At 46.6% G+C, this 18,804-nt stretch overlaps 1 protein-coding gene across 3 annotated transcripts in view; it reads left to right on the top strand.

The window, feature by feature from the left end:
* The window catches only part of Erg (ETS transcription factor ERG), a 257,702-nt gene extending 239,697 nt beyond the window's left edge, over window positions 1-18,005 (top strand). For all 3 annotated transcript variants that reach the window (XM_045150261.1, XM_004654483.2, XM_045150262.1), the window contains 5 exons: window positions 564-635; window positions 7,436-7,504; window positions 8,627-8,683; window positions 9,321-9,368; window positions 16,954-18,005. In XM_045150261.1, the coding sequence (XP_045006196.1) occupies window positions 564-635; window positions 7,436-7,504; window positions 8,627-8,683; window positions 9,321-9,368; window positions 16,954-17,474 (767 nt within the window). In that variant the 3' untranslated portion in view covers window positions 17,475-18,005. The remainder of the gene's footprint in view (window positions 1-563; window positions 636-7,435; window positions 7,505-8,626; window positions 8,684-9,320; window positions 9,369-16,953) is intronic.
* The last annotated feature ends 799 nt before the right edge of the window (window positions 18,006-18,804 follow it).

Here is an 18,804-nt window from a genome sequence, read left to right as displayed (position 1 = left end):
ATAGAAACAACTAGAAAGCAGGATGACAAATTTCAGAAACACTGAATGATGACAAGGAAATCTCCTCCACTGATGAGAGGAGCCCTGACTGAATGAGAGGAGGGGAAAACCACACATCCGGAGCCAGATGTGGCTTAATCTTGAAAACAACCCTTACAGTCCAGGCAGAAACATTTGTAATTCTTTCCTGCTACTTTCCCAAAGCTCCTTAGAAAATAGTTTGTAGCTTTCATACCAATTGCAAAAAGAAAAAATTCCCTATTTACCATGGAAAGTTTTGAATAAAATGACTGTTGAGAGAAAGATGGGGGGCTTTAAAAACAAGTTGTAAAATAATAATATTTTTTTTTAAAAAAAGCAAAACATGACAACCAGAGAGACTGTGACACCCACCCTTGGGTCTGTTTCGGACCCAGGGCTTGTTCTTTCCCGGGGTCTCGCCCAGGTACCTTCGCCAGGGTCTTCCCTGTTTTGTCACAGGGCAAGCTGGGTGTGGCACCGATTCTGAGGTCGACGACCATGCCAAGGGACCTTCACATGTTTGTCTTTCCTTTTGTCTGCAGGGGGTGCGGCTTTTATTTTCCCCAATACTTCAGTATATCCCGAAGCTACGCAAAGAATTCCAACTAGGCCAGGTACGCCAACACCCCCCCAATGTGATCGCTTCATTGAGAGACACCCCTGATGTCCTGCAGAGACTCAGGACCTAAGCCCTGTGACACAGAGCTCATCCTGGATCTGACAGGAGTCACAGCCTTGCTGAGTCACCCCTCTGTTGATTCAGAAACTATATCCAGTCCAACGGCTCGATTCAGAGACCAACACGGAGGGGGTCCCAGCTTCTGCATTAGAGGCAGATTGACTCCTTAACTAGCTGCCCAGAAGACAATCCAGCAAATGCTTAAGGATAGGGAACCTGTCCACTTTTCAAGTTAACGGACAGGTGGGCATGCATTCTAACTGCAGAGGAACAGCAACTCCCAAAACAGTAGTGACCCCTCCCAGCTTGTCACGGGAAGCTATGTTTCCACAGCAGAAGCATCTGAATTAGACTTTGTCCTTTCTAGGTGATTTCATTTAGGGAATCCATTCACATGTCTTTCATGCAAATATAAACATGTGTCTAGTGCCAAGCACAAAACAAGCTTCTAGGCATACAGACGTACCCAACTCCAAAGTGCCCTGTCTTTAAGAAGCCTGCTTACACGTAATCCACTCCCCTTGTGGGTCCGCTGAGTGCCTCTTGGGGGCCTGCAATGGACTGTGCTATGGTAAGCAGGTGGGAATGCTTAGCCTGAAGTTATAGAAGGTATGTCAGCAGTGCATTCTTTTTATTTTACTTTATTTATTTTTTATTTTTTGGTTTCTCAAAGTAGTGCCTTCCTCTAGCCCAGGCTGACCTGGAATTCACTCTGTAGTCTCAGGATGGCCTTGAACTCATGGCGATCCTCCTACCTCACTGCCTCCCAAGGGCTGGGATTAAAGGCCGCCCAGTTTAAGCAGTGAATTCGTGAACCTTGGATTTGTCAGGGTTCAACCGGAAGTGCTTGAGTTGACTGCCGAGGCGCCCCACAGGCAATAGCCACCAGAGGGTTAGGGAGCTTCAGAGGGGCAGAGGTGCCGGCATCAAGTGGGAAGAGAAGGTGACGGTCCTCTAAGCCAGGTCTCATGTGAGTCCCGCAGCTGAGACCATTGAGGTTCAGAGCAGCAGGGTGCGGTTTTCATCTTCCTGCAGGGGCCCACACTCACATCTTCCTCAGCCCAGGCTGCCCCTCTCTCACCTGTGGAGGCTGAACTGGTCTCAGATCCCAGGCTGGGAAGCTCTTCCTTTCCAGTGAGGAAGACAGAGGCAAGATGGGGGCCAAACAGTGGGGCTGAGCAAGCTGCCTGGGGCTGTTGTCACTGGGCCCTACAGCTGCTAGGAGATGTCAGGCTGGCCATGTCCTTTTCTCTGACCGGAGAGCAAAAGTGTGATTCCCTGCTCCAGACAGCATGTGGAAAGGCCTAGACAAGGCCTTCTGCCAAGCTAGATGCCTTTGGGATGTGGACAAGACCCAATACCATTAGTGAACTAGATGGGCCCTGAAGAATTCCATCAGGAGTATTGGAAATGAAAAATTGAGACCCACCCTTGACCCTGGCTCTAGGACTTTCTGAATTTACTGACTCCAAGTGCATCTTGGGATAAACCCAGGGAAGGGTTGATGATTTGGGAACACTTTAAAATTGCTTTCACCCCTCGTTATAAATCAGTCAATAAATAAAGTTGCCTCCAGGGCATTTAGCCTTTAAGATTAATTAATTTTAAAATGTTTGTTTCAAGTTAACCCCATGACCACTGCAGGCTGAGTAAGTAAGGCCAGAGTTTGTGATTTAGAATGGTGACCTGCCTAGACTGGGCAAGGGACTCTGAAGACTCTGCTCACATTCTAGGTTACAGTAGATGCAGAAGGAACGACACATCCTGGTGTGTGGAGAGGAAGGTGACAGCAGGGTGATGGCTGGGCTCCTGCCTGGGCTTCACACCAGGGGGGATTAGGGTGTCCTGCCTGGGCTTCACACCAGGGAGGATTAGGGTGTCCTGCCTGGACTTCACACCAGGGAGGATTAGGGTGTCCTGTCTGGGCTTCACACCAGGGGGGATTAGGGAGTCCTGTCTGGGCTTCACACCAGGGGGGATTAGGGTGTCCTGTCTGGGCTTCACACCAGGGAGGATTAGGGTGTCCTGTCTGGGCTTCACACCAGGGAGGATTAGGGTGTCCTGTCTGGGCTTCACACCAGGGAGGATTAGGGAGTCCTGTCTGGGTTTCACACCAGGAAGGATTATGGTGTCCTGTCTGGGCTTCACACCAGGGAGGATTAGGGTGTCCTGCCTGGGCTTCACACCAGGGGGGATTAGGGTGTCCTGTCTGGGTTTCACACCAGGGGGGATTAGGGTGTCCTGCCTGGGCTTCACACCAGGGGGGATTAGGGTGTCCTGTCTGGGCTTCACACCAGGGGGGATTAGGGTGTCCTGTCTGGGTTTCACACCAGGGGGGATTAGGGTGTCCTGTCTAGGCTTCACACCAGGGAGGATTAGGGTGTCCTGTCTGGGCTTCACACCAGGGGGGATTAGGGTGTCCTGTCTGGGCTTCACACCAGGGAGGATTAGGGTGTCCTGTCTGGGTTTCACGCCAGGGAGGATTAGGGAGTCCTGTCTGGGCCTCACACCAGGAAGGATTAGGGTGTCTTGTCTGGGCTTCACACCAGGGAGGATTAGGGAGTCCTCTCTGGGCTTCACACCAGGGAGGATTAGGGTGTCCTGCCTGGGCTTCACACCAGGGAAGATTAGGGTGTCCTGCCTGGGCTTCACACCAGGGAGGAGTAGGGTGTCCTGCTTCACACCATCATGTTCATGGCCCATACCCTGCTTCTATGGCTACCCTAGGCTACCTGTGAAATTGCTTCTATAAAGTTCAGATTCCTGAGTAGTTTTCTACAGACAGAATAGAGTGAATGCCAGAAGGAAGCCTTGCCACATGGGGATTTTGCCAGATCAAGTTAACGAGGAACGGAGAGAGGGTTGAGGTGACCACCAAAAATTAAGACTGAAATGATTTTTGTTAGCAGCCCCGTGCTTTGTTATTAACAGAGGGAAGCAGTAAAGAACCGCAGCTAACAATTGTTTAAGCAGCCATTGAAAGTGCCCCACACTGGCTCTGCAGCCACCCTGAAACTCTGAAGGTCAGCATCTTTCCCAGGTTGCTCCCTCAGCAGATTAGCAAACTAGATTCTGGTGGTCTTTAGGTCTTGAATCATGGGGAGGTGGATCGTGGTTATTCATCCTCTCAAGGGTTTTATGAGTAGGGTCTCTACATATTTTGGTAGTCATAGTTTGGTGTTTAACTTTTCTGCTCACATTTCATGAGCCATGTTTTTCTCTTTAAGACGGTGGTTGAATAACCCATGGCCTTCTGGTAGGTTTTGGTTGTATTCTCAGGCCTCTGGTTCAAGGGGCCATTCTGGAACAGTCAAGTGTGTTTTAAATTGATACAGACACACTCCAGACAACACTTCCGAAATCATTCTGTGAAAGAATGGGGCTTCTTGGCGCAGCAACGGGAACTGCATCAGGGTGGCTTTTACAGAGTTCAGGGTGCACCTGAGTCACATGGAATCTTGTTGGAAATGATGACTCTCTGTAGGTCTAGGGAAGATTTTGAATTTCTGGTGTGTTATGTAAGTGCATGTGTGTGTGTGTGTGTGTGTGTGTGTGTGTAGAACACCAGTGTCATGGTGTGCACCTCAGGGTGTTGATCCTTGCCTTCCATCATGTTTGAGTCAAGGTCTCTTAAGTTGTTTAGCCAAACAAACACCAAACTGTCCCATGAACTTGGAGATTCTCCTGACCGCCTCCCATCCCCGTGTGGGTGTGTCGTGATAACAGAATGCCGCGGGATTACTGACTTCTGCAGCACTTGCCTCTGGCTTCCCATGGGCTTCGAGCTTGTGGAGGAAACACTTTTAACCACTGAGGCATCTGCTCAGCCCAGATTGTGCATTTCTACCTCTCACCTGTTCCTGGTACTGCTGGCCTGTGGAACCCACTTTGAGAAGCATGGTTCCAGGACATACTTCTATGGTACTTCACTTTTCACTCGGGGCATCAGCATGTTTTTCTTTATTTTGTTGTTTATTTTTGTTTAGTTATTTGAGAGTGACAGACAGAGAGAGAAAGACAGAAAGAGGCAGAGAGAGAAAATGGGCACATCAAGTCCTCCAGCCACTGCAAACGAACTCCAGACGCGTGGCATCTGGCTTACGTGGGTCCCGGGGAATCAAGCCTTGGACCAGGGTCCTTAGGCTTCACAGGCAAGCACTTAACGGTTAAGCCATCTCTCCAGCTCGGGGCTTCAGCTTTTGTTGGCGTGTCTGCCGGCCCTTGAACGAGACAATGTGTCAGATTGCTTTGCTAGGAGATTCTTATTTCTGAGGCAATTCTGGCTAACCATTTTTTTTTTTCAGGAAAAAAAAAAAAAGCAACTGGCAGAGAATCCATTTGCAAAATGCTCCCAGAGACTTAGCATAAAATTTTAGTTATAAACTGATAGCAGCTGCAGATTCGATGCCCATGTGCAGTTCCAAGCAGAGAAGCTGACGACCCCAGGGTGCAGAAAGGCTGGCTGAGAGGAGAGTGAGCTAGAGCAGAGTTTGAAAAGTGGAGGGGATCTAACCCTTCAGGGTGGGGGGCTGGGGGGCCATAGACCCTCACAGACCACTAGCAGCCATGTTCACAGCCAAGCAAACTGATTGAGTTTAGGTCTTTGTCGGATTGTCCGTTGCGTATCATTTCTGTTCTCTTCGGGCCATGAAAATAGGAACACGGTCAAGCTCTTGGAAGACTGACCCTGACCGTCCAAATCGCCGGTTGTAAATCAGATTGAATGATTTGCTTAAAGTAATTGCCTCACCCTGCCTTTCAAGTGAGGGATTCATGGCCATCCCCTGGTGTCTGGCAGCAGACCATCTGCTGAAATATGTGGTTATGGTTTTTTTAAAAATATTTTTATTTTTATTTATTTATTTGAGAAAGAGGGGGGAGGGAAAGAGAGAAAAAGAGGCAGAAAGAGAAAGAGAGAGGGAATTGGGCACGTCGGCCTCCAGCCACTGCAAGTGAACTCCAGATGCATGCGCCACCTTGTGCCTCTGGCTTACATGGATCCTGGGGAGTTGAACCTGGGTCCTTTGGATTTGCAGGCAAGTGCCTTAATTGCTAAGCCATTTCTCCAGCCCTACTTATGGTTTTTGGTTGGTCCAGAACCACATTTGACATTGACCTGAGACTTATCAACTCAAAAATTCAGAGGTGTTCTGTTTGGTTTTTGTTTGTTTGTTGGTTTGTTTTGAGCTGAGAAGAGAGCTCAGTGAACAAAACTTTTGCCATTCAAGCATGACGATCTGAATTCGGATCCCAAGCACCCATGCAAATGCTGGGCAGGTAGTGCAGCCTAACCGTAACTCCAGGATGTGTGAGGTACAGACATAGGGTTCCTGGGGAACCTGGTTAGCTAGACACCCTGAATCAGTGAGCTCTAGGTTAAAGTGAGAGATCCTGTCTCAGAACATTATGTATAGAACAATCAAGAAACACAGCCAACGTCAGCCTCTGCACTCCACACACAGTATCCATACGCCTGATTCATGTGTGTTCACACACATGGGCATGCATAGACACTCTCACACGTACCACATACATATACATGCAGAAAGAAAAAATAGTGTTTGGTTTTGAGAACAGGTTTTCACTGTATCGTCCTCCTGCCTCACTCCCTCAGCCTCTCAAGTGCTGAGATTATAGGAACGAGTCACCATGCTAACCTCTCCTTGTTTTGAGATGGGATCTCATGTATCCCAGGCTGGCCTTGAATGCAGTATGTAGCTAAGGATGACTTTTTTTTTAAATTCTTTTTCTGCTGCCTCTACCTCCCAAGTGCTGGAATCACAGGTGTGGGTCACTGTGCCCCACTATAGCTTTGAAATGGCTCTGTATCAAACATGAGTCCAGGTAGAAATAGATTCACACATGTATGCTTAGTAACAGCAGGCAAAATGTTTCTGGAATGTATTCCCCAGAAAATTGAAATGACTTAGAACCTTTCTCATCATTCCTGGAATTCATAGTGAAGATGCATCAGTATAATTATGAAATTCGTATGTGCAACGGGCAGTGAAGGTGGAGGCAGTGTGATGTTATGTGTAACTACAAAGGGAACATTGCTGTGTGCCTGACTGCTGGACATCTTGTGTTATGGCAGGAGCCCACAAGTCTCTTTCAGTCCTGAGGTTGTTTCAGGTCATTCATTTGAGAAAAATGCTGAATTCTTTTTGAAAAGGAAAACGCGAAGCCATTTTCCCAGAAAAATAGCTAGGACAATTAAAACTGACAATAAAAATGATGGGACTCTAAGGGGATTGAGAGGACATCTAAGGACAGAGCTCACACAGAAGTGGAAACCCAGAAGGCAGGTCATGTTTAAGGCAAGGGTGGAAGGCAGAATGGATTTGGTGGTCACTTCTTACAAGACGTGGTGGACTCATGCATTTGGATGGGTCCTGAAGATGATACGAGGATAGACGTGCACCAGCCCCGTGATAAATCAGATTGTGAAAACAACATGTTAAGTGGTCTTGACCTCTGATCAAAGGAAATTTCTGTAGAAGAATCAGCAAGCTCATCTAGTTTGCAGCTAAACAGGAGAGAATTTTCTATCAGCAGAATATATAAATTATACTTTATAGATCAAGCCCAAATACAATGAGATCAATATTGAATATCCTTATTGGGTTATTACTTTCTTATGCATTATACCAAGAAACATAAAATAATACTGAAAGAAAACCAAACATCCAAATATAATTAGATAACTGTTTTTAGTCGATTTGTTTGTCTCTACAGATCTACCTTATGAGCCTCCCAGGAGATCAGCCTGGACCAGCCATGGCCACCCCACCCCTCAGTCCAAAGGTACAGGACTTGGCCCTACCGTCTTGATCTGTATGTCACAAGCAGGGTACTGTAGAGGAAGGGAATATTGTTGTAGTTAATCTATGGTCTTTTCAACATGAGGAAGGTTCCTTCCACTGGCAACAAAGCACAAATGATCTTCAAAGTTTTTAAATTAACTAATTAATTAATTTATAATACAGGGAGAGAAAGAGAGAGAAAGGGAGAGAGAGAGAATGATGCTCCAGAGCATCCAGCCACTGCAAACAAACTCCAGACACATGCAACACCATGTGCATCTGGCTTATGTGGGACCTGGAGAATGGAACCTGGGTCCTTAGGCTTCGCAGGCAAGTGCCTTAACCACTATGCCATCTCTCCAGCTCCACAAAAGTTGTTTAAATTCAGTGAATCACTCTCTGCTTAGGTTATACTTAATTCCAGTCTAATAAAAAGAAATGAATAGGGGGTGAATTTTGTCAGGGATAAATGCATGCTTCATGGGATTGCTAATTGAATAACTGCTGATTTCCTTAATTTTGGCTGCACTTTATTTCTTGGCAATTTCCCTGTGTCTATTTATTTTACACTATAATTCATTTTATTCTGTTTTGTAAGCCATCTAAAATTCTTTTTATTGTATTTGGAAGTGGTGAACAGGGTTAGTTTTTTTTTTAAGTAATGGAAAATGTTCTCTTTTGGTAACAATGTTTATATTTGATCTTATTAGAAGGTGGGATTTTTTTTGTTTATGTTTATTTATTTATTTGACAGCGATAGATAGGGAGAGAGAGAGAGAGGGACAAAAAGAGAGAGAGAGAGATAGAATGGGCACGCCAGGGCCTCCAGCCACTAAAAACGAACTCCAGACGCGTGTGCCCCCTTGTGCATCTAACGTGGGTCCTGGGGAATCGAGCCTCGAACCGGGGTCCTTAGTCTTCACAGGCAAGTGCTTAACAGCTAAGCCATCTCTCCAGCCCAGAAGGTGGGATTTTTTTTTAACCAAAAGATGCTTTTTGTTGTAAAATTAAGATTAGCATGTTAATAAGTAATTGATGGAATGATTATAAAATGAACTCCCTCAGAGACTTTTGGCCTGATCTAATTTATACCTAATCATCTTTTATATCTTTGGATTTTCAGCTGCTCAGCCATCTCCTTCCACAGTGCCCAAAACTGAAGACCAGCGTCCTCAACTAGGTATGTGTCAGAGACCATCCTGGAAGGCCTAAGACAGAACGCAGGCTCACAGACCAAAACGGGTCATTTTAGAAATGCATTTGGCCTTGTTTTCCTTTTTCTTAACTGTTCTGTAAGTAAAACGAGATGCTCATCATCCGCATACCCAGCTGAGAGCACTTGGAGTTTTGATTAAAGAAAAAAAATCCAAAGTCTATGCACTGAAGTTCTGGGAATGTGTGGCCTTGGCTATAGGATGCGTGGAATTCTGTCACGTTAACCTCCCAGACCACCAATACCAATGCCGACATCTGTCAAGTCCAAAGTGAAAATTCACTGGAAGGTTGACAAGACCCACAAAAAAATGCATACTTAGCATCCATCTGCCCTGTTTGTGTTCTGGGTTAGTGTGAGCTGTGGATGAGGTGCTGGGAATCTGGGAATTCAAGCTTTTCTACCAAGTAGACACTTGTAGCAAGAAACTCCTCAGAGATCCTGGGTGGCATCTCTGCCCACAGGAGAAGGAGGCATGCGCTTTGAGGTCAGGGAATGCTTTTCACCTCTGCAGTCTGGAAACACAATTCCATTAGCCTGCAGTTACATCACAGCAGATCCCAACCGTGTCTCTTGGATTTAACTTATTGTCTTTCTGCCATAGATCCTTATCAGATCCTGGGACCCACCAGTAGCCGCCTTGCTAATCCAGGTGAGATACCAATCATGGTCATGTTCCAGCACAGTTGTCTTGGGATCGGTGGTTGTTTGGAGAGTTAAACTTGCAGTGGTGAGGAATTCCTCCAGCTGAACAAATTTGAGATTCAGGTCCCACTAGGTTATTTGCCTTGGCTGAAAAGAAAATGGGTCAGTTCATACATTAAGGTTTTCGCTTCATCAAGGACCATCATAGCCTGACTGGAAATAAATAACAATTCTCTATGGCTGCTGTAACAATGTGCCACAACCTGGGAGGTTTTGTAGTAGCAATGCATTGTCTCGTAGCTCTGGAGGCCGGAAGTCTGTGGTCAAGGTGCCATGGACACAGCCCTTCTAGGCTGTTAGAAGGGATGGATATCCAGCCCCTTCCTGGATCTCTTCTCACTGTCTTTCCTGTCTGCGCATCTCTCTCTGTGTCTACGTTTCACCTTTGCATCAGGTCATCAGTCATACTAGATTATGGCCCATTTTCAATGATCTCACTTTGACTTGAATAGCTCTGTAAAGGCCTCATCTCCATAACAGATTGCATTCAGAGCTGTTGAGGGATTTGGACCTCAACCTATGAATTTTAGGGAATGCACAATTCAACCTATCAGAGGAGCACGTCAAATAACTGATACTTATTTTTGTTTTTATAAGACAGGGTCTCACTCTAGCCCAAGCTGACCTGGAATTCACTAGGTAGTCTCCAGGTGGCCTCAAACTCACGGTGATCCTCCTACCTCTGCCTCCCAAGTGTTGGGATTAAAGGTGTGCGCCACCACTCCCGGCCTGCTATTTATTTTTTGCATGTGTACATATGTGCGTGTTCATATGTGTATGGGTGCATGTGTGTATGTAGGTGCATGTGCACATGTGTGTGTGTGGTTGTGGATGCCAGAGGTCAAAGTCAGGTGTCTTTCTCCAATGCTTTCCACCTTAGTTTTGAGACAGGGTCTTCTCAGTGAGCCTGGATCTCACCCATTCAGCCAGACTGGCTGGCCTGAGCAGGTCCTCAGGGTCCTGCCTGTTCTATCTGCTCAGCACTGGGTGGATTACAAGCAAGCTTCCCCAGGCCCAATATTTTTACATGAGAGCTGGGGATCCAAACTTAGTTCCTCGTGCTTGCAAAGGAGCACTTTACCAACAGCCATCTCCGTAGTCCCTGAAATGACTGGTATTTTTTTAAAATATTTTTTACCATTTATTCATTTATTTGACAGAGAAAGAGGGAGAGAAGGAGGGAAGGGGAGAGAGAGAGAGGGAGAGAATGGGTGCCCCAGGGCCTCTAGCCCACTGCAAATAACTCCAGACTCATGCTCCCCCTTGTACATGGGTCCCGGAGAATCAGATTTGGGTCCTGTGGCCTTGCAGGAAAACATGCTAACTGCTAAGCCATCCCTCCAGCCCAGTATTTTTTAAAATATTTTTATTTATTTATTTAGTTAGTTAGTTAGTTGAGAGACAGAAGGAGAGAGAGAGAATGGGCATGCCAGGGCCTCCAGCCACTGCAAATGAGCTTCAGACGCATGTGCCACCTTGTGCACCTGGCTTACGTGGGTCCTGGGGAATCAAGCGTAGGTCCTTTGGCTGCACCTTAACCACTAAGCTATCTCCCCAGCTCAGTATTTTTTTTTTTAATGAGAATTTTACCCACAATCATCAGACTTCAGATTAGGGCCGTTTTTGCGGGCACATTTCTGAATTCAAAGCTGGAGGAAATTGAGAACTTTTGCTTGTCCCATGTGTCACTAGGGCCCGGCTGGGGATTGTCACCTGGCCTCTCCTTTCAGTGCCAACTAGATCGTTCCATTTTCTTGTGTTCCAAACACAAGAACCAGCTGTGTTGGCACCAGAAGCTCATGGCATGTGCTGCATATTCTCAACTGGAAACTTGGTGCCAAGATGCCACAGCCATATTGCAAGTAAAAACTGGAATGTACATTACCCAAACATTAAGCCAAACTGGTGTTAGAAAACAAATAAATTCAGATGCCATTGGCATCCACCCCCACAAGAGAATCCATGCTTTGAGAACATGTAATGTCATCATTATTGAACAATTGGGGCTTTGCCATGAAAGTTTGATTTATGTTTACTAATTCAGTAAACATGGTCTAAAAAATCTGAGCAACTACAAGGGGTTGCTTCCTGGACTTTTAGCCCAGCACATATACTAAGTGCCCAGGATAAATGCATTTCTAGAATGACAACAAGCAAGCCTTAGAGAGCTGTCACCATGTAGAAAATTGGACACAGGTGACTACAACACTGTCCCATCCATGGATCCATAGCCTCTGGTCCCTGTTGTGACATCCACCTCATGGCCACATTTCTCAAGCAGTCCTTCACTCTGACCAGCTTCCCACTGGCAACTGCCTCTTGCCCATTCTAGGAACAGTAATTGGTGTTTTCTGATGCGATCGTGATCGTTTCTTCTTCAGGATAACTGATCTGCCAGCTGCATTCACAGTAGATTACGAAGAAAACTAGCCCGGGAGCTCAGAGCTCTGGGAACGTTAACACAATAGTACGAATGACAATCTGACAGCTCCCAGCCCATATGGTACCCCACACCGAACATGTCTATTCTCATGCTCTCTCCTGTGCCTCGTGGCAGCCCCAGGAGTTTGTCATTTCCATCCTGTAGATGAGGAATCAGGCCCAGAGAAATCAAGAAATTTCCCCTAGTCACGCAGCTTTAAAGAAAGAAGACCTAGACTGAAACCTGCCTCTCTCTAACGTCCGTTATGATTTTTAAAAATATTTTATTTATCTACGAGAGAGAGAAGTAGATAGAAAAAGAGCGAGAGAGAATGGGCATGCCTCCAGCCACTGCAAACGAACTCCAGACATGTGGGTCCTGGGGAATCGAGCCTGGGTCCTTCGGCTTTGCAGGCAAATGCCTTAACCACTAAGCCATCTCTCCAGCCCCCGTTACGATTTGTGCACCCCATACTACTGCCAGCTAAGTATGAAGAGAAGTGGGAAGTTCTGTGAAATGTGAGCTGTGAGAAAGAAAGGACGCATATCTGCTCATTTGTACAATTGTCAAGGTGCAAAGGATGAGCCTGAAGCCAGGAGGGAGAAGGAAGAGGAAGAGGAGCAGGGAAGGGGCAGAGCTACCTGCTCCTTCCTGACTTTGACTTTGTGAGGGTGTCATCAGGAGCGAAAGGAAGTATGAATAGAGGGTTTTATCAATGCAAGGGGTTTTGTGAGGTGGCCAGGCCATGCTCCCCACTGCCCAGTGAAACCTAGTCTGTTATTGGTGTGTATTTGGATGTGTAGCATGTGTGTGGCATGTGATGCATGCACGTGTGTGTACAGTGTGAGCCCCATATGCATACATGCACTGCACATGGAGATCAGAAGAGAGAGTCGTGTTCTTTTATCACTCTGCGGGTATTTATTTTTTACTTTTCCTCTGACATGAGGTCTTTCCCTCAGCCTGGATCAGCGAGCTCCAACCAAGTCTCCAGTCAACTGCCCACCCTCAGCCCTCATGTGGATTGGGGTTAAGATGTACATGGCGGGCTGGAGAGATGGCTTAGCGGTTAAGCACTTGCCTGTGAAGCCTAAGGACCCCGGTTCGAGGCTCGGTTCCCCAGGTCCCACGTTAGCCAAATGCACAAGGGGGTGCACGCGTCTGGAGTTTGTTTGCAGAGGCTGGAAGCCCTGGTGTGCCCATTCTCTCTCTCTCCCTCTATCTGTCTTTCTCTCTGTGTCTGTCACTCTCAAATAAATAAATTTAAAAAAAAAAATTTTAAAAGTTAAAAAAAAAAGTTGTACATGGCCATGCCCAGCTTTCTTTATGTGGCTAGTCCAACCTGGTGGTCTCTGGCTGAGAGGTCCTCTTGCCTAAGTGACAAGCATTCAACCAAGATCTTCCCTCTTGTCCATTTGGCAGTGGGTAACACAGACCATGCGTAAACCCTTCTCCTAAACTCTAACTGTTATAACTCTGTTACTTATTTTTTTTAAGACCCCTACTCCATATTCTAAATTCACCTTGTTGCAGATTAAATATTTGGGTAGTAAAATAAGAATTTAATAAGTCACCTTCGCATTTTTGTGGCTAAGACTGGCTCCTTTAAGTTACTACTGGGTCTGGTTCCTCGGCAGCCCTGAGGAATTCCTGCAGTGAGTGTTGTCTGTGCTGCAGACACCTGGAGTTTGCGGTGAATATTCAGTTGAAGGACTTGGGCATTGACGGTCCGCTCCCTTTTGTAGCATTTACCTCAGCACTCACTGAGTTTTGCATTTCTAGTTTCATCTTCAACTTTGGAAGCTGATGATTTTTTTTTTTTTCATGAATTTGAATGTCCCCAGGCCTGAGTCCTAGATGTTTTTTTTAAAGCAAGTGAATATTTTCTTTGCAAATTATCCCACGGAGGGGCTGGGGAGATGTCTTAATTAGTAAAGCTAATTAAGCCTGTCACGCATGAGGACCTGAATTCCATTCTCAGCACACACATGAAGATACAAGGCATGGTGGTATGCACTTGTAATCCCAGCACGAGGAGGTAGAAACAGAAGGGTCCTTTGGGACTTGTAGACCAGCCAGTCTAGCTTCAGCTGGGAGCTCTGAGCCAACAAGAGACCTTATCTCAAGAGAAAAGGTAGTTGGAACTCAAGGAGTGACCCCAAGGTTGTCTTCTAGCCTGCATGTGCACCCACACGCATGAGCGTGCACACATGCATGCACATACACACACTTAAAACAATACAGGGAGCAATGGGCTCATCTGTCCTCTGAACCGTGAATTTCCAGCCATGTATGTCAGAGTGTTAAATCCAAAAGCAACCGGGGCTTGCATCTCCAAGCTCTTTAGAAACAAGGGAGCAGGAGACCGCTTTTCTCCCATGCCCCCCTCTACACATGATTATAAGGGAAGTGGGCAAGGAAGGAACTCCCAGGAGACAGAGCTAATGGCTGAACAGTGTTACTCTGGCTCTTTGGCAGGTCTGTGTATTTGTTGAAAGTCTGTGGACTCACTCTCCCTATGGGAGGCGCTTGACACCAAATATTTACTTTGAAACAACTGCACATGTTTACAGTGAGGCATATGTTAGACTGCTAAATCCAAAAATCCATGCATTTTTTTTCTATTCCCAGGTCATCTATGTTTTTTTTTTTCCTCAAGTTTAAGCCTTTGGTTGCCATATATGCATACTAGAACCAGATGGTGGTCTTAGAACATTCTTTGTATTTTTAATGCATATTAATGAAATGTTGGAGGCAACAAAACTTGATTGAGAACAGTTTGTTGTGCAGTTCTGAAAAAGTAAAGGCCCCCATTACGATGAGCTACAAGCCGTTAATATATTTCAAATGTGCTGCTTGACTGAAAATGATCCTTTTCCAGAACACAGTAAAAAAAAAAAAAAAAAAAAAAGGCTGACCTTTCTCATGGCGCTGAGATGTTGTACGGATCAATCCACAGGCATCCACCTCCGCGTGGGAATAAGAACTGAGGAGGTGGAAAGTTTGTACAGGGAGCAGGTGTGAACAAGTTAGAGAAAATACATTCCTCATTAAATTTTATGCCACATCAGTTGTCTGTGAGGTTGCCACCTGCAGCTACCTTAATTGTTTTATCACATCTATTGGTATTACATATGTCATGGAAGGTGGTCTTTCTGGTAACATGCCCAAGGTAGTCCTGGAGTTTGAGAAGAAAGACCTGCTGCTTTACTTTAAAGCTTTGAACACCTATGTCACATAGCCTAGCCTTTCTCCGTACACGACATGACCACCAATATCCACAGCCTCTCTCCTTTAGAAAGCCATGAGTCACCTTCAAGCACTGTGACACAGAGACCAGAATGATTTTCCTAGGTTCTTCTCTGCTTAAAAGGACGTAGGTTCGGCTAGAGTGATGGCTCAGAGGTTAAGGTGTTTGCCTGCAAAGCCCAACAGCCTGAGTTCTATTCCCTAGGACCCATGTAAAGTCCAGATGCACCAAGTGGCACATACATCTGGAGTCTGTTTGCAGTGGCTGGAGGCCCTGGTGCATCCATTCTCTTTGTCTCTCTTCTATCTCTCTCTGCTTGCAAAATAAATTATAATAATGCCAAGTGTTTGCCTTGCATACATGAGGACCCAAGTTTGATTGCCAGAAGCCATGTAAAAATGCCTAGTGTAGTGGTGCATACCTGTAATCCCAGCTCCAGAGGAGTGAAGGCAAGGCTTCCTGGAGCTCATTGGTGAGCCCCAATCCAATGAGAGGGCTTGTTTTAAAAAAGAGGTAGACAGGGCTGAAGAGATGGCTTAGTGGTCAAGGCGCTTGCCTGCGAAGCCAAAGGACTTTTGTTCAATTCCCCAGGACCCACGTAAGCCAGATGCACAAGGTGGTGCATGCGTCCTGAGTTCTTTTTGCAGTGGCTGGAGATCCTGGCGCCCCCATTCTCTGTCTCTCTCTGTCTTTCTCTCTTCCTGCCTGCCTCACTCTCTCTCTCCCAAATACATAAATAAAAATAAAGAGGTAGACAGCATAACTGAGGGACAGCTCACATGCATATATGCACCCACACAAATCACACACATACACATGAGCATTCCATGGGATCAAGAAATTTCTGACCCAAACACCCTGCTAAGTGTGATCTTTCTGACTAACACAAAACTACCTTTTGCTTCCCCAAATGACAAGCCATGACGCATTGTTGTAGCTTCTCTTTTGGAAACATGGCCTGGTACAACTGGCGTGGCCGGGCCAGGCAGCATGTGGATTTCCTTTGTAGAGCCTTTGGCTCGGAACTGGAAATGGGTGATCTGGTTTGAAACAGAGCCAACGCTTTTCTAAACGTCCTCATTTGGAGTGAGTTGATTCTGTGCTCGGGGAAAGTTTTGACAGAATTGTTGTCTGAGCCCCAGCCAAGTGTTATGTTAGAAATAACGATGTTGACTTCCATTCTCTATTTTTTTTTCCCCCATAAACTTTTAGATGTTCATTTCCTAAATCTGACTTTTATTATTTCACTTGACCTAGCCAATATCAATGGCATTAAGTCATTATTGCCATCCACAAAAATAGGCCTTTTCTTCCTCGCAAAATAGGAAAAATTAGCTACAGTTGCCCTGGTTGTTGGTGAAGCTGACCTGAACTCTGTCCCATGTGAGTTCTCTGTATTCCACAGAGGAGGTGGTTCTGCGAGGCCAACCTGAGAGGCCACACCACTAGGCCAAGTGCCCTAGAGGCAGAGCAAGGGATCAGGCCACTTGTACAGTGGTCCTCGAAGGATGTTCTCAGGAGGAAGCAGCATAGAGCAGGAGGAGTGTTAAGGGCCTTTCAGCCTCTCGAGGTAGAGTTCATGCTCCAGTCCGGCCCACAGAGGAGCTGTGGGGCATGAGCCACATGTGGAGCTGGTCCCTCCTTAAAGCAAGGGTGGCCTGTGATTGCCTTTGTCAGTGTGCCCCAGAGGGTCTAGGTGTGCATGAGACCCTGTCCAGCCATGGGATTACACTAGTAAAGTCAGCAGTTGTGCGGCACAGGGATAGAGGAAGAGGCCTGGTCCAGGGACTGTCCCACGCACGGTCGAAGGAACGTCCTCCCCCGAATCTGTTCTCACCGGTGCGTTGTGTCCTGTCACAGGCAGTGGCCAGATTCAGCTGTGGCAGTTTCTGCTGGAGCTCCTGTCCGACAGCTCGAACTCCAACTGCATCACCTGGGAAGGCACCAATGGGGAGTTCAAGATGACAGACCCTGACGAGGTGGCCCGGCGTTGGGGTGAGCGGAAGAGCAAACCCAACATGAACTACGATAAACTCAGCCGCGCCCTCCGCTACTACTACGACAAGAACATCATGACCAAAGTCCACGGGAAGCGCTACGCCTACAAGTTTGACTTCCACGGCATTGCCCAGGCCCTCCAGCCTCACCCCCCCGAGTCGTCTCTGTATAAGTACCCCTCCGACCTCCCATATATGGGCTCCTACCACGCCCACCCCCAGAAGATGAACTTCGTGGCTCCCCACCCGCCAGCCCTCCCCGTCACATCTTCCAGTTTCTTTGCTGCCCCAAACCCATACTGGAATTCACCGACTGGGGGTATCTACCCAAACACGCGGCTCCCAGCCAGCCACATGCCTTCTCACCTAGGCACTTATTACTAGAGACCAGATGGAGGCCTTTGCCGGCAATGTACACTCACCCACCAATTTCCACAAACTCTTATCAGACAACACAAATCAAAAGTGCCTCGAGAGGAAATGGAAAGGCTTGTCTGGAACGGGAGGAGGAGGTGAGGGAAGAGACCCAAAGACGCATAGTGGAAGGCATTCACCAAGTATTACCGCAGAAACAACGCGGAGGCTCAAAGCGTAATGCACATGGACATTTAACCTGGGGTCCCACCTTGTCAAAGACCTTGTGTGCAGTCATAAGGACAACTGCCAAAGAAAGTGGCCTTAAATCATCTATAAACTGTAGCGTTTGGAGCCCTGATAACGGGATTCAACGAAAGCAATAGGGGTTAACAGTCTTGGCCTAACACACCATTTGTAATGTCATTTTCCAGGAAAACTACCTGTATTTAAAAATAAACATATCAAAAGTGAACCAAAACAGGACGAGAGAAAGAAGAGAGCCAATGGCCCCCTCTGCGGACACAGCTTATGGAATTCCGTGGATTTTTTTTTTTTTTTTTGCCGTGGGGTAGAAATCGGCTTCATTTGATGCAGAGCTGGAGGCTCTGTCAAACTGTGAAGATAACTCAGTCTCATCTCCTTTGCAGTGTTACAGGAGCTAGGAGCCAAATGAGGGACTGAGGATGTGTGCAGAGGGTGAGCGCATCGTGGTGGAAAAAGCGCGGAAGAGGAGGGGAAGGAGGGAGCAGTGGAGGAGGCAGAGAAGCAGGAGGAGAGAGCAGAGGAGGAGGAAGAGGAGGAGGAGGCAGCAAGATGAGGGAAGAAACTGCGCATGTGCGGTAAAGCTAGAGGACGTCTTGGACCAAAAAGCACGCGCAGGAGTTATGTGCACTCGGGGTTTATTGCTGTGTTGTACCAAGCCCAGTGTTAGGAGCAAGGACCAGGGAAGGGGTAGAATTCAGAACCAAAAAATACACATCTCTATCTTTGTCCGAAAGAAAAATAGTTAACTGGAATTGTCTGATATTTAAGAGAAACATCCATGACCTTTGACATTAGGTGGAGTCTTTGCCCTCCCCTAGGTCAGGTCAGAGGTGACCTGTGCAGCCACCACATCCAGAGGTCCCGCAGGCATCGTGGGCAGGCAGGCTCCATTTTTCCTTTATGAGTCGCGAACGCTGTGCGTTTGTCAGAATGAAGTCTACAAGTCAATGGGTTTTTTTTTTCTTTTTATATAATAATTATATAACTTATGCATTTATACACTACGAGTTGATCTCGGCCAGCCAAAGACATACCACAGCAAAAGAGACAATCAAAGATAAAATGTGGCCTTGAACTTTAACTCTGTAATGCT

The sequence above is a fragment of the Jaculus jaculus genome, chromosome 5 (assembly GCF_020740685.1).
Source record: "Jaculus jaculus isolate mJacJac1 chromosome 5, mJacJac1.mat.Y.cur, whole genome shotgun sequence".
In the NCBI taxonomy this organism is placed as follows: Eukaryota; Metazoa; Chordata; class Mammalia; order Rodentia; family Dipodidae; genus Jaculus; species Jaculus jaculus.
Note: the sequence above shows the minus strand (reverse complement) of the source record. Positions and strands in the feature narration are given on the sequence as shown.